This window comes from Colossoma macropomum, unplaced genomic scaffold (genome assembly GCF_904425465.1).
Source record: "Colossoma macropomum unplaced genomic scaffold, Colossoma_macropomum, whole genome shotgun sequence".
Taxonomy (NCBI): Eukaryota; Metazoa; Chordata; class Actinopteri; order Characiformes; family Serrasalmidae; genus Colossoma; species Colossoma macropomum.
In genome coordinates, this window is record NW_023494788.1 from 2,788,556 (window position 1) to 2,805,180 (window position 16,625).

At 39.4% G+C, this 16,625-nt stretch overlaps 1 protein-coding gene across 1 annotated transcript; it reads left to right on the top strand.

The window, feature by feature from the left end:
* Nucleotides 1–2,655: 2,655 nt before the first annotated feature.
* Nucleotides 2,656–10,120, top strand: LOC118806587 (olfactomedin-4-like). Its single transcript, XM_036568045.1, has 5 exons — nt 2,656–2,819; nt 4,006–4,128; nt 6,159–6,377; nt 7,917–8,070; nt 9,088–10,120. Exons 1-5 carry the CDS (start codon nt 2,760–2,762, stop codon nt 9,915–9,917), a joined length of 1,386 nt encoding a protein of 461 aa, XP_036423938.1. The 5' UTR covers nt 2,656–2,759; the 3' UTR covers nt 9,918–10,120.
* The last annotated feature ends 6,505 nt before the right edge of the window (nt 10,121–16,625 follow it).

The following is a 16,625-nucleotide window of genomic DNA, read 5'->3' on the forward strand; positions in this document are numbered from 1 at the left end:
CCCATTTTGGTGCTAAGTAGAACCCTTTTGAAAAATGCAAAGAATCCTTTAATCATGCAAAGGGTTCCTTGAGTGTTCATGGTTCTATATAGAGCCATTTTCTTTACTGAAGAACCCTTGAAGAAGCATCGTTTTTAAGTGTATGAATAAATGACAAGTAATCCATTCCTGTCCAACAACTAAATTTAGTATAATAATTTTAAAAAAGCCATAAATATTTTTGTATAGTTATACCTTGGATGGACATCACCCCTTTTTCATACTTTCGTTTTCTTCATTTTATTTCTAATCAAATTTGTAAAGTTTTAATCTAATGAATTAAGCCATATGGAAGATTGGAAGAATGTCTTCAGATTTGTATTGAGACAAGCTCAGAGAACATACAGCACATGGCCAAAAGTATGCGGACACATGACCATCACACCTATAACAGCTTGGACATGCTTTGAGTGTCCTGGAGTTCCTCCACACCTGTGGTACTCGTCATACCATGTCTTTATGACCCTGACTTAGTGCAGAGGAACACAATCCTGCTGGAACTGGAAAGGGCCTTATCTCTTCTCAACCTGTTTTTTTTTACTGTTATCAAACTGCCAGTGATGCCACTCCAGAGGAGAACACGTTTCCACTGCTCCAGAGTCCAGCAGCAACATGCTTTACACCTCTCCAGTCGACGCTTGGCATTGCACGTAGTGATCTTAGGCTTGTGTGCAGCTGCTCGGCCATGGAAACCCATTTCATGAAGCTCCCAACACACAGTTCTTTTGCAGTTTTGAACTTTGTAGTGAGAGGATCGGAGATTTGGCTTTCGGCAGCCCCACTCTGCGAGTTTGCATGGTCTACCGCTTCATTGCTGAGCTGTTGTTGTTCCTAGATGCTTCCATTTCACTAGAACAGCACTTACAGTTGACCTGGGCAGACTTAGCATGGCAAGAATGTCGCCAACTAACCTTTGTCAGAAGTGGCATCGTATGACAGTGCCCCATTCAACGTCACTGAGCTATTCAGTACGACCCTCTACTGCCACTCTACAGTGTTTGTCTGTGGAGACTGCAGGGCTATGTGCTTGATTTTATACACCTGTTAGCAAAGTGTGTGGCTGAAACACCTGAACTCAATAAGTAGGAGGTGTGTCCGCATACTTTTGTTCATATATTGTATGTACCAAGCATAATGTAATATTGTAAATATGGACATTATTGCAATCTATAAATACCTATGCAATATGAAAATATTGCAGTTTCCATTTTTTCATTGGATGCATACAGATATAAATTTGTTTTTACAACTGTGATCTATTTGCCACTTCTCGTATAGTCTCTCAGTCCATGTTTATATATACTGATATATTGCAACATAAACTAATTAGGTAAACAGTTATTCATCCAGTAACACAGGACACTTATTGGGAGAGGTTGCAAGAGGTTCTTTGCTTATTAGATCCCCTAACAAAAAGAACTGGAAGAATATACTACCTCTCAAAAAAGGATGCAGACATCCTGGAGCACTGTACGGGTTAAATGAGCTTGTTAATGAAAAGTCTTAATTAGAAAAATATACATGAAACACATTTGTAGTGTTTGATGTTAAAATTACCTTCTGAGAAAATATAGAGTCCAAAATGGCTGTAAAATTATTATTTTTTATTGGCAAAAACATGTTGAACTCATTATGTCACTTTAAATACTCAATAGATGTGAATTATTTGATAGAAACATGTATAATATGAAACAAAAATTTAGCAGAAACATTTTTATGGGATTAAAAGTATGCGCTGTAATAATTTAACCCATTGTGAGATTGTTTTAACATGAAACAAGTTGATTTGTATACTTTCTTGTGTTGTTTTAAACACAGTTATATTTAAGCTCAGTTTAATTATTCTGTTAGCAGTTAAACTCTATATTTAAGAGGTAATGTAAAACTTGATAGGGCAGACTTTAAAAATGCATTACTAAAAAGTAAATGGAGTGCAGCTTTGAAATTTTGCAGGATTCTATGAATTAAATAGAGCTTTTTGCTCAATTTTTGGTTTTTTTTGTTTTTTGTGGACGTCCATGGTGTGATCTTTTAGGCCCTAGGCAAAAAGGTTTGACTCATATTCATGTGTTTGTTCCAAATAACCAGTAATAAACTGATTAGTACAAATATAGTATGCTGGAATCAGTGGACACACTGTAGAGATCTCAAAAAACCTGCGAAGTTACAATGAAATCAAAGAACAGTGTAACCGAACCTGTAAATATAGAGTGGCCTACTGCATTTAAAAGAAAGGCTTTGTACGAACGTGTTACTGTGAGGATTACAGCACTGCATTTGTATAAGAATCTGTTTATGGATCAAAAGAGAAAAGATGGCACAGTAAAGTAGAGAACTGCTATATACTGGAAAGGAAAGCGTGAACATGAGTGAAAAAGAGGAAGAGTAACCGTAACTTTGAGAATGTGCCCCAGGTTTCGACATGCGTTCGTGCCAAGACTGAGTAACTCCATTAATAGGGATTAACCACATCCTCCTCTTCTCCATCAGTCCATCCTGAATATCAGCAAAAGCAAATATTTCCGTCTCTCACTTCCCTCATTCTCAGCAATTTCTCACTTTTCTCCCTCAGTCAGCACAAACTGAAAGGCGCATTGACAAATTTCAGTTTTTTCGGGGAGGGAATGCCTCACTCTAAAATGCTGTTTCTCTGTTCTGGTGGACTTTTTTTCAGTTAAGCACCCTCAGCAGCTCCATCCTGCTCTTCTTCCAAAGCAAACATGAAGTCACCACTGTTGTCCATTTGGGTGACCGCTGTGTTTCTCACCTTTCTCTCTCAGGTAAGGATTCACACCACTGTTTAAATTCAAGCTTACAAACACATCATATTAACAATAGTGTTCTTTCATTTAGTGCACTTGTATCGTATATACTGTGCACACTTCAAGGGTTTATGTAAAGAAAATGGTTCTACATAGAACCATGAACACTCATAGAACCCTTTGCATGATTAAAGGGTTCTTTCGCATCGTGAAATGGTTCTCCAGATTGATGGTGAATGTGCTGTATATGGTTTTATATAAAACCTTTTTGAAAAGGGTTCTATATAGCACCAAATAGAGTTCTTCTATTGCTATGATGTCAAGCTAGTTACAATAGAAGAACCCTTTTTGATGCTATATAGAACCCGTTTTAAAAAGATTCTTTATAGAACCACATACAGCACATTTGTCATCCGTCTCTCTCATGATGCCAAGAAGCCTTTAACCATACAAAGGGTTAATGGTTCTATATAAAACCATTTTCTTTACTTAAGAATTCTTGAAGGACCATCATTTTTAAGTGTGCAGATAAAAATATGAACTAGACATCAAAAGGTATTTTCATTTTACTTGTTTTTAAAATATTGATTATTAGTTATTAAATGAATAGTATATTGTACGTATCTTCTTATAACAATTGCAAGCTATTTTAAGATTTGATCAGCACTTTTAAAGTATGAATGTTAATTATAAAGTACTAATAAATAAACTGATAAAGTACTAATGTTAATGATTATAATTTCATTTGTGATACTAATTTTATCAGAACTTCCTTGTAGATATTATTTGTATTAGAAGTTCATTCTGATAGTGTTTTATTTGAACAATCAAACACACTTTTTCAAATTTTTTACATGTTCCTACTAATAATTTTAAAGATGGTGTTGTTGAATAAAAGCATCATAGTATTTTTTAATTTTTTTTTGGACAGTCTAAATTTGTAATTTTTGTATTATTAAAGTGATTCAACACTTTTGAATGTTTGTCCAGTCCATTTTATGTTTGTCCAGTATTTGTAAGTTGAAGAATACAGTTTAATCTCACACACTGGCTCAGTGTGTATAGAGAATATATGAGTCCAGTATCTCAGTCAGCCACACACAGACTATGAGGGAAAGAGCTGTAATGGGTGACTGAACTGCTGTTTGCTGTTTGCTGCTCAGTGTTGAATAGTGTGTGTTACGCTGTGATGTTCTCTGTGCAGAGTGCGAGTGGGAAGCAGTGTGTGTGTGAGCTGAAGAATTCGGACCGTCCGTTCCCCACGGACAAGCTGGACAGCGTCCGCACTGCGGCCTCTGAATGCAACAGGACCATCACCCCAAACCAGGTGTTTTATTTACTTCTCTTCAAACAAGATTTAATTGAACAATCTAATAAATGCTTTAACATCTTCCCAGGTGTAATGTGACAGGATAAAGACCTGGAATCACCTGTGAAATTATGGTGTGATTAACAGGTTTATTTTATTTTACCAGAGAGCTTTACTGCTGTGACACTAATAGTTAATTGAAAACTATGCACTTCACTGTGGAGGTATAAAAAGTCAAATTTGTTCCAATAAACATTTTTCCCTAAACATTCAAGAAGCCATAAAATAGAAATCATGCATCTCTGTGTCTTCTGTCTCTGCAAAATTCACGCATCTAATCCGAATTGTTCAAAAGTTCATTTTTTGGATGCATTCATTTTAAAGCAAAAATTAGCACCACTTTAGACTCTTTAAGCCTCTGGATCTCCAAAACAATTCAAAAAAACAAGGACAAAATGTTCTACACTGCTGGAAACAAATACAATCCCCTCCAGAATTATTGGCACCCTTGGTAAACACGAGTAAAAATGGTTATAAGACATTCACCTTTTGGAAAAAAAACGAGAAGTCCAACCTTTAACTGAAGTAAATTTATTCTGTGATACCCTTCATAAAACTTTTTTCTGTTTTTTAATAAAACAACGTGCACAATTATTGGTATCTCTAGAAATTCTTAGAAATAGAATGTAACTAAAGGGTTTTTTCATTTTTATTTTACTTTTTTAAGTTGATCAGAGTGTCTAGCAACTTCAAGCATTAATCCATAACTTCCTGTTTTATATATGAGGTGACACCGAGGTCAAATTCCCTTAGTCACTTTTTAGCAGGGGAAAGGCAAGAAAACACAATTCAAACGGAAAGGTGTGTTGATCCTCATAAATCAGGGAATAGCTATAAAAATGAGCTACTCACCTGAAAATGCCCAAATCTACAGTTAAAGCAATAATTAGAAAGTTCAAATAGAACTGTGACAAAATTGTCCGAACGACGTCCCAAAAGAAAAAGTAGCATCTTGGGGTCCCCAGTTCTCCAAAATTACCATCAGACACCACCTGCATGCCAAAAGATTATCTGGAAGGCATGCAAAGATAAAGCCTTTCCTGTCATCTAACCACAAATATAAGCACCTGGACTTTGATCCAGTAACTGTGTTCTATTATCAGATGAAATGAAAATTGAGCTTTCTGGCAGCAAATACTCAAAATGGGTTTGGTGTAAAAACCTCATGCCTGCTGTTAAGGATGGTGGATGGTCTGTGATGTCATCAGGGCTGTTTTTTCTCCAAAGGTCCTGGGAACTTGGGCAGAGGCAAAACATTTTAAATCAAAATCTGTTTGCCTCTGCCAAGAAACTAAAAATGGTTTGTCATTGAATCATCAGGACAATAATACAAAACATAAAATAACCTGTGGGGTTGCTAAAGAAGTGGGTTCAAGAGAGTGGACCCAGATCCCTGGGCGAGTCAGAGAGATTCTATAAAAAGGATTTTTTTTTAATTTCCTGCTCTTTATTCTCCAACCGTATAAGATGATAAGATGTTATAGGAGACTAAGTGCTGTTTTATTGGCAAAGGGAGGTTGTACGAAGTATGTAATGCAGGGGTGCTAATAATTGTGACACACATGAGTTTTGTTAAAAAAAATATATATATATATATATATATATATATATATATATATATACACATATGTGTGTGTGTGTGTGTGTGTGTGTGTGTGTGTGTGTGTGCGCATATGTATTTTCCATTTTTCAGTGTGAGATTAAGCTATTTCACCAAAAGTGTAAAAACCCTTTTACTCATCTTTACCAAGCGTGTCAATAATTGTGGAGAGGACTGTACATTATTTCAAGCATTAAATAAATCATTTAGGAGGCCTTCACTGATTTCTGTGGACCCATTTCAGTGTTCAGAATTGATTCCAGCTCATATATTTGATTGCATTTATATTTATGTCCATATTATATTGATAAATATTTACTAACTTTATACAGTTAACCCTTAGTGGACCGTTTCTGCTGTGCTGTAAAGCTGTCTCTGTGTCTGTCAGATGTTGGAGGTGGACGTGCTGATGCTGGGGCTGCAGAGGCGGCTGGAGCAGCTGGAGGAGAGCGTGGCTGTGTTGGAGAAAGAGGATGATGGAGAGCTGTACGGAGCCGTGTCTCTGCGCATCATCGAGCTGGAGCTGGCTGAGGTGCTGGAGCTCATGGCCAAACTCAACAGGACCATCCGCTCCCACCAGCAGCTCAGCGAAGCCACCAGCACCAAGGTGACTTAAACTCAACTCACAGTCTGTACTGCACCACAGCATGACTTCAGCATGCTTTCTGTATAGCTACACTGTTATTATTATTTAAAACACAAAAGACGTTGTCTGCATGGCAGCATATTTTGCTCCAAAACTTGCATATATTGTTCAGCATTAATGGTCCCTTCACAGATGTGCTAGTCACTCATACCATGTTCACTAATGCACCCCTATACCATTACGGATGCTGGCTTTTGAACTGTGCACTGATAACAAGCTTGGTGGTCCTTCGCCTCTTTAGGATAAAGGACAGGCGTCCATGATTTCCAAAAAGAATTTAAAGTTTTGATTCATCAGACGACTTTTCATTTTGCCTCAGTCCATCTTAAATGTGCTCAGGCCCAGAGAAGGCAGCAGTGTTTCTGGAACCTATTTATATACGGTTTCTTCATTGCATTGCAGAGTTTTAACTTGCATTTGTGGATGCAGCGACAAACTGTGTTCACAGACAGTGTTTTTTTGGAAGTTTTCCCGCAGTGATTTCCACTACAGAATCGTGTCTGCTTTTAAAGCAGTGCCGCCTCAGGGCCCCAAGATGCACATAATGAAGTGCTACATTAATAATGGTTAGTTAATATTAAGTAAACAAGTAACAACTGCATCAGTTAATATAGTGTAGCATTTACTGCTATTAAAGAAGACTCACTGTTTATGCACAAGTCACTGTGCTTTATTAAAGCGCTGAAGTTGGCAGGCCGTACAATAAGCAATGCTTTTGGCTAACAGCTCGCTCTACACTCAGCTCATGTCTGCGCTCTCTCGCTTCCAGCTCTCAACTGATAACCAGTTCCAGTTGGTTCTGACACACTTCCTCGCAAAGGCGACTAGCCCCGCCTTTACATTAAGAGTCTTTGTCAGAATATGTGGAGGAGAAAAATTCCCAGTATAAACATGCAGAACATTTCTCAAACGCGCTACACTCATTTTCGAAATGAAGTGTTGACTAACATTAATTTTTGTATTTGTTAACATTAAAAACAGTAGTTACTACTTTGATAACGGTTGGCTAATATGAAGCAAACAAATAAAAACTGCGTTAATTCATTACTCAGACGTGACTTTTTCGCTTGACATCAGCCATATTAAGCACCAAGTAGCCCTTAGAACCTCAGTGGAACATCCAGCATCTATCAGCAGAGGAACTGAAGTTCGTATCTCTGTTCTTCTCTTTTTAGATTCTTTTAGTCTAAAATAAAATGCTAAAGCTCTCAAAAAACTCCATTTTATCAGCTCCACTTACTATATAGGTGCACTTTGTAGTTCTACAGTTACAGACTGTAGTCCATCTGTTTCTCTGCATACTTTGTTAGCCCCCTTTCACCCTGTTCTTCGGTGGTCAGGACCCCCATGGACCCTCACAGAGCAGGTACTATTTGGGTGGTGGATCAGTCTCAGCACTGAATTTCTTTACATGCCCCCAACATCATTATGTGTATCCCCTGGATCAAAAGTATGTTGGGTAAACAGCTGAACTGACTGCCATCTCTGTCTGTCCTGAAGCTGCAAGGCCTGATGGAGGAAATGCAGGATCTGGAGGAGTTTGACCACATGCAGGTGGTGAAAAAGCTGCAGGAGAACCAGCGAATGAAGAGAGACTTGGCTAACTGCCAGCACGAGCTGCACGTCACCCCTCATCCTCCCACACCTGCACCAGGTACCCACACTTCTTTACAAACCTACAGTTCACTCACACACAGGTCAGTATGACAGTAAACAGGTTTGGTGGCTTCTCTGATTCTGGGATTGGATTTACATGTAAGTAGTTTATTTCAAAAGGGGAATTTGAGGGGTTTCTGAGTGATGCAGCCGTCCAAGCGACTCTATCATAGGGAAATCATGTGTTTGATCCCCCGTGATGCCACAGCCATAAGTGGCTGGGATTCCAACAGAGCATAAGAGTCCTCACTCTCTCTCTGTGGGTAGGTAAGATGGTCCTCTCTCTGCCCCCATCACTCAGCATGAGGCAAGCCAACACAGGCATCTGTTAACTGAATAAAGTGAAGAGAAAATAAAAAAAAATGGAAAATGTGCATGCAAGCTTATTATCAATGCTTATTAATGCATCAGCATATACTTTTTTATTTGCTGAATATCACATATTAGAGAAAAATAAAACATAAAATGGCCTGTGCAAAAGTTATGGCAAATTTTTTTGTGTAGAAATATGTATGTTAGACTCAGCAAATAAATATAAATTGTGCCCTTAAATTTGCAGGAAATTCCATATTTAATATGTTCTCTGTAGTGGATGTGTTAACTTATTTTTAATAAGAAAATCAAAACAACATGAAATTGAACCAGGAATGTTTAAACTTTTGCATACAACTGTATATGTCAATTTCAAAATGATACTAACATGGTGTCTTTAATTTATTTTTGGCCTACAACAATATGATACCAAAGTTATTCCATACTTTTTCACATTTTTTCAAACCATTTTTTAGATGTACTTCCTGAATTACTATTAATGCTTTTCTCTGTGAGTTGTTAAGCAATCTCTGGTAGACTTTCTGACCCTATGTGATGTGCTGTTACATGAAAACAGTAGTAACAGTCTTTTTCTAAATCAATCAAAATTCCATAATTTTATCTTTGCTGATTGACTAGATTTTGATCAAGGGGGATATTGTTTTAACCAAACTATTCCTTTACGCCTTTCTCCTCTGTCTAGGACACTGTCCACAAGGGCAATTGGTCAGCGTGTCTGGGCCAAGAACGTATGCCCTCACCCAGTATGGGACCTCTTACTCTTACGGTGCCTGGGGCAAAGACCCCAATCCTGCTCCAGGGAAGGAGAACATGCACTGGCTGGTGGCGCTGACCAGCAGCAATGTCTTCGCCAATTACATTCGCCAGTACAACAGCCTGAGCACCATCGTGGTGGGTGTGGGGCAAACGGACACGGTGATTGCTTCCTCCAACCCCACCACCAACACCATCCAAGGGCCCAATGTGGTCATGTATGGAGACGCGCTTTACTATGGCTGCTACAACACACCGTCCATCTGCCGCTTCAACATGACCGCGCGCACGGTCACCAACGTGGCTCTGCCTCAAAACTCAGGATTCAACAACAAATTCCCATTTGGCCACCTCGACACCACCTACGTCTACACTGATCTCGACTTTGCCACGGACGAATCTGGGGTTTGGGTCACCTACACTTCTCCAGAAAACTTTGGTAACATCATTATTAGCAAGGTGCTGACCGACAGCCCTCCAGCTCTGGAAAAAACATGGCAGACGTCCCTCCACAAGCGCACAGCCACCAACACCTTCATGGCGTGCGGTGTGCTCTACGCCACCCGCTTCCTGAACAAAGAGACGGAAGAGATCTTCTACTCGTTTGACACAGTAACAGGTGTAGAACGCTACGACCTGAAGATCCAGATTAAGAAGATGCAGACCAACGTCCAGTCACTAAATTACAACCCACAAGACCGAATGCTGTACATGTACAGCGATGCGTACATCCTCTCGTATGATGTCATCTTTCGGTGAACCGTCAGTTCAGCTCCTATGAGCCAATGAGCAAATTAATGGTCAATCTCTACTTTTCAGTGTAGTTCAAACCCTGAGTGGTTTTAAAATCAGGTTTTCTCTTTGAATTCATGTCTTTTGTCTCTGAAAGCTGAAAAGGCATGTATCCAATTTTACTGGAATAAAGCATGCTAATAAAACTTTACAGTGGATATGGTCTTGGATTATATTGTGATTGTTGCATCATTAATCTGCTAGTTTCCTAATTAGTTTAAAAGTTTCTCCTCTGGATGTTTAGGCTAAAAGAACATTGTGTTGCTAAAATAAAACTTAATAATTGGTGCCTTATACATAACCAATTACATCTTGGCTTTATGCGTTCTTTAACCTCATAAAATGCAGGCGTGACATTCAAATATTTGTTCACTGACCTTAAGACTTGTTACTCAATTTCCACTATGAATTATTAAGTAACTACTATGAATTATTCAAAATCTACTATGAATTATTCAATAATTACTAAGAACCATTAAGTATCTGCTATGTATTCAATATGTACTTTATTAGTACTTTATTATGTACTTTAGAATTATTCAATAACTAAAATAAACTATTCAGTAACTACTATGACTTATTCAGTATCTACATCCCCGTTTCAAAGAAGCTGGGATGCTGTGCAAAATGTAAATAAAAACAATTTAATGATGTGCAAATCATTTGAACCCTATTTTTAATTGAAAATAGTACAAAGACAACACACAACATGTTGACACTAAAAGAATATATTGTTTTTTTCGAAAAACATATGGCTATTTTGAAATTCATTCCAGCAACATGTTTTTAAAAAGTTAGGATAAGGGCAACAAAAGACTGACAAAACACATTCTGCACATATTAAAGCAGCATGGCTCCGTAGTAAAAGAGTCCAGATGCTAAACTGGAATGTCTGCAGTCCAGACCTGAGACCCTTTGAAAACATTTGGCACAGTATGAAATGAAAAATACGACAAAGGAGAAAACATATACTTTCAAAACTACAGCAGGGTCTCCTCAGTTCCCAAACGCTTACAGAATGTTGCTAAAGGAAAAGGTGATGCAGCACAGTGGTAAACAGGCCCCCATCCCAACTTTTTTGAAATGTGCTGCTGCCTTCCAATTTAAAATGGGCAAAAATTTTTCAAAAAAGAATTAAATTTCTCAGTTTGGTATTTTGTCTTCGTACTATTTTCAATTAAATATTCAGTTAAAATGATTTGCACATTATTGCATTCTGTTTATATTTGGGAACAGGTTTGTATGATGAATTATTTAGCAACTACTATGAATTATTAAATTTCTACTACGAATTATTCAGTAACTACAACAAAATATATTCAATATCTGCTAAGAATTCTTCACTATCTACTATGAATTCTTCAGTAACTATTATGAGTTATTTAGTAACAAATTTGAAATAATCACACTTGTTATTGATTATTTGATAATTAATATGAATTATTCAGTAAGTTTTAAGAAATATTCAAGAACTGCTATAAAGGATCCAGTCTCTACTATGAATGATTCAGAATCTATTATTAATGAGACCATTTTAAGTGGAAAAATTAACTAATGTATAAGAACCAAAATCTGGATCTTCGTGCAAAATTTCCGTGAAACTAATTAGTTCATATCTAAAAACAGTACTCACTCTATTGTAAGACTATCTTTAGACCAGCAACAATAGCAAACTTGTTGTGTTATGGCTGCCTGTGTGCTGGGGTCACCAGAGAGATGCTGGTGCACTGTTTTTGCTTCTCTAACAGTGCTCTTAGGACTCTACCTCTCATGGTGCGACTAGGGCTGGCTATGGACCAATGAGGATGCCATAGCTCTTCCTGGAGGGTTATATACCTGATATTCCCTGTTTAGTTGATTGACAGTAGGGATGCGCTGCTGTTTTCCTTTGGTCCCCTGTTTTCTCCCGGTTTGTGTAGGTAGGTAGGGTTGAAGGCCTTTGTTAGCATAGTGGAAGTCTTGTTTCTTTGCAGTTAGTCTTTTGTTTGTTATTTTGGCCTGGGCTCCCCCTGAAACTATTACGTTAGGTTTTAGCGGTGATACTGTACATTTTGTAAACCTATTCCTTCTCTGTAATATTATAATGCAATATTTCCATTTATCAGCACCACAAACAAAAGCTTTTATTTTTACATCCTTTTTATTGTAGTTACATGATCAGTACACAGACAGTGATGGCTTCTATATAGATGTACATTTTACATTAACACTTTTTTTCATGACAAAGCAGGAAAGAATCTGTTCTATCTTTGCAGACATGTTCGAGCTTGCGGGGGAAGAGCCCCGCCCACACAAAGTCTAGCAAGTTCTCAAAACATAGTAACTTATTGCTCAATACAAAATGATGGCTAATTGTAGTAATAATAATAATCATATTAACAATAATTGTATCAATAATATTCATGAAATCCTTGCAGGAATTAATACAATGGTGGTATATTAAGAGCTCTATCATATTATAAAAAGAGGAGGTCGATGAAGGTGGTGGGAGGGAGTGTGAACTGATACTGTATACTTCCACAACACAAGGCTAGTAGTGGTAGAGACCTTTTTTTATCGTTATTGTCTAAAAACAGCGAGTATCTACAGCAGGAGTGAGGAGGAGTGAGGTGAAGATTAAGAAGAGGAAGGTAGGAGGGAGGGGCCTGAACCCGGAGAGAAGCAAGGTGATTGGATGGAGCCACACTGACAGAAACTTTACAGCACTTCCAAATGACAAGATACATTCAGGGCCCCCCCAGGCAGGAGTGGTGAAGAGCCTGTATCCAGCACTGATCCAACAGCATTCCCACCCGGTTACGAACTAATACCATCCCTTAACATCATCCATCGGCAGATACAGCAGCAGTTCTAGACTTGCTGTTTCAGGGCGTGGCGCGGCTTTAGACCCTTGCGTAATTTATGACATACAAGCAAGATCATGTTTTAGCACATGGTCAAAGCACATGAATCAAAGAACAGCCCTATTTAGGTAGCTAGCTAGCTAACACTGTTAGCTACAAAGAGGTAGCCCAAGTAACTCGGTTCTTAACCTTTTAGAAAGTTCGCCAAAATCAAACAGGGCGAATACGATAACGTACGGAGCCCTGCTGGTGACATCCCACATAAATAAAAATAATGCGTGGCCACACCTTTTTAATGCGTTTAATCCTCAATGTGTAAAATCCTTAACGTTACCCACTGTGAGGCCTAAACCTGCAGGTCTAGAACTGCTTCTGCCTCTAAACAACAAAAACTGGATCAGCCATCTGATACTCATGGCCCAGGTTCGATGTGGTAAACATCGGAGGGTCAGGAGGGTCAGTGGCATGCTTTTCACCTCTCAGCACGAGTAGACAACTGGGCACATCGGACAGAGACAGAGAAATAACAAAACACCCACAGGCTTTACTGTCTTATCTCAGTGCATGCAAACAAATGCAGGGGGAGAAACGGTTTGTCCTGAATCAGTCCTAAAAACGGAGAACGCTTTCTTCTCCTGGCAGCTACCTTGCTATCCTACTCACTTCCCTTGTGCTCAATGGGACTCAATTTTACAGGTAAGCATTCTCCAGAGACCCTAATAACACCCTCCATGGTACCTCCACTCACTCACTCTACCTTTTTTTTTACATTCCTTACCCACAAAGACAGACCTTCCATCTACTAGGGCTGCAACGATTAGTCGACAAAAGTAGATTAATTGTCATAAAAAATAAGTCGCGGACTAAAAAGTCGAAGACAGAGAGTAAAACAAGGCTGAGGCTTTGTTCACCTAAAAACAACAACTATAATGCCCTGTAATGTTTGCACGATCCACATGGTCATTCTGACAGATTGCAGTACACTACAGGAAACATAGGGGGCGATATGGCTTCTATTGTTTCACTGCAGCATAAAAGAAGAAAAGACACAAAATGGGGCAAAGTGAAAGAAACCAAAGAAGGCATAATGATTCAGTTAGTCGATTAATCGATTAATTGAATAAGGAATAGTAGATTAATCTATTATAGGAAAAATCAGTCGCTGTCATAAGAAAACCTCATAACTTTTTTCATTTTTCTTTTTTTTTATACGCTGTTTGAAAATGTTCATTTCCTTCTTCTACAAACTTTCAGAGGTACGAGATTTTCCTACAGCAGCACGGATCGCTAGTTGCAGCCCATCCACCCCATTCGTCTTTCTATTTGTACAGCAGACAGTAGCAGTCCGCACCCACCGGTGCTCAGTTTGAGGCAGTTCCTCCATTGCTCGGAGGGGGATAGGGGTCAGTTAGCCCTTTAGGGGGCGACTGCACGCATCTGTGAGGGCCGGGGCACCTTGAGTTTTTAATGGGACGGGAGTTTTTCAGTGGGGATTTGGGGTTTGCCCTACATTCCGAGCTTGGAGCAGCACGCTCCAGAAAGCCCCGCCCCTTACAGACGCACACACAGGAAACACCCCCTGCAGTAGGTAATTACATCACGTCGTCCGTACGACGGCAGACGCTGTGAGAAAGTGACATTCAGCGAGACGGAAGAGAGATGGAGTCGTCTGAGAATGAGTCGGGGATTCAAACGTTCACACACACCTCTCTCATCCTGAACACAGTCTGACAGCAGCTCTGGCCAATCAGCTCACAGCTTTAGAGATCTATTTGTCATCCATTCGTCCATCTGATAGGTGTAATCTATGGTGGGGCTTTTCATGAGTCAAAGCAGTGCTGAAATTGATGTGTTTGGGGAAAACATGAATAAAGTGCTTAGGTCCCCACCCAAACTATCGAGGAGCCCATCAGTGGTTGCTTGACGTGTAGGTGGGTTTTATGCTCACCCATGAACCCCCTCTCGGACACGTTCATGGGCATTTTCTCAGAACTACAAATCAGCCTTTACCGCAGGCTGATCACCGCAAGCCTACATGCACACTACAATACATGACCTGATTAGGCCTGAGTAAACAACTTCTAAGAAGAGTTGGATCACTGAATATTTAAATAACCACACCCATCACTCTGTGTGATTTTCTGTGCTCGTTTATGTCAGTCCTATACCAGTGTCTGCACGTCTGAAGCATCTGAATCTCCTTACAGATTCCAGTCATGGTGGGTGTATGTGTATGTGTATTAGTGTCGCTTTGGTATCCTCGTCCTGCAGGGCTGGGTTCTGTAGGGAAAGCAAGGCACCAGCACTGAACTACTTCCAATGGCTGACCATCTTATATGACGTAATGACCTAATGACCTCTCCGGTTCAGCCTCAGCTCGCGGTTCCAGTTTGGTTTGGCTTGGAGTGTGATTGTCTAGAGAAAGGAGACCGTAATGAACCGATCCCAGGCAAAACCCACTGCCACAAGAGGAACAATGAGCACACTAGTAAGATGGACTTTTCACTGGAAGAATAAAGGAGAACTCTATAATTGGTGTGTTAGCGCTAGGTGAGGTAGGCAGTGGTAAAGTAGTGCACACTACTTTACAACTAGTGTACTAGAAATTATAGATTTCAATGTTGTAGTGAATGCTAGAGTGGTGCATACTACAGTGTACTGGACTTAAGGGTATAGTGCACGCTACAATTAGTGTACTAGAGCTAGAGTCCTCAATGGTAGAATGCATAATTAGGGCCACTTTTTCCGACCCAGATTAAGGTTAATCCTAGACTAAAAAGAATTTCCAATGATTATTCACCATTGGCACTTCAGTTAAGTCCACTACTAGGCTTAATGCCTAGTCTGGGAGACCAGCCTCAGTAGTGTTAATAGATACAGTACATTTAGTGTGCTAGTGTTGGACGAATTAATCAATGGTAAAGTAGTGCACACTGCATTTAGTGTACTAGAGTTAATGGAATAGTAATAGGTAAGTAGTGCACACTACATTTAGTGCACTTGAGTCAGATGGAGTAGTCAGTGGTAGAGTAGTGCGCACTACAGTTAGTGTACTAGAGTTGAAGGGAGAAGTCAATTGTACAGTAGTGTACACTACATTTAGGATGCTAGAGTACAAGGAACAGCAATAGGCACAGTAGTGCATGCTGCATTTAGTGTACTAGAGTCAGATTGAGTATTGAGAATTGTGGAGTATAGCACACTAGAATTAGTGTACTAGACTCAAAAGGAGTAGGAGCGTACTAGAGTCAGATGGAGTGGTCAATGGTAGAATAATGCACATTTTGAATAATATGCTAGATTTCAATGTTCTCATTGCTAAAGTAGTGCACACTACAGCTAGTCGGTGGTGGATTGTGACACTGCCTTACAGACTGCACTGTCATGGTAGATGTAGAATGAGAAAATGTGAACTAATTTTCAATGTTGAAACATCTTTTTTTTACAAACTCCAAGATGCTGAAAAACAACCCAGGCTTTGGCTTTACAACTTTACACTAAATAACCACCAACCGAATGGAGTTTTAACCAGTGCTAATCCCGACTCTGCAATAAAGCTGTGCTGATTGGCTGAGAGCTCCTGTGTTAGCACCTGATTGGCCCAGAGAGCCTCATTCATACAGCTCAGTCATACAATCCTTCAGTCGTACAGTCCTCTTGCCCATGGCTTCGTATTACAGTACACTGCTGCACAATGTTCCTCAAACTGCTTTCCGCTTCCTTCTTTATCGTTACCTCTCCCTTTCACTACGTTTCCCTCTATTTCTCTCTCGTTTCCCTTCTGTCTGTTTTCCAAACCCTTTTCCCCACTATCTGCCACCTGCTAAACCAC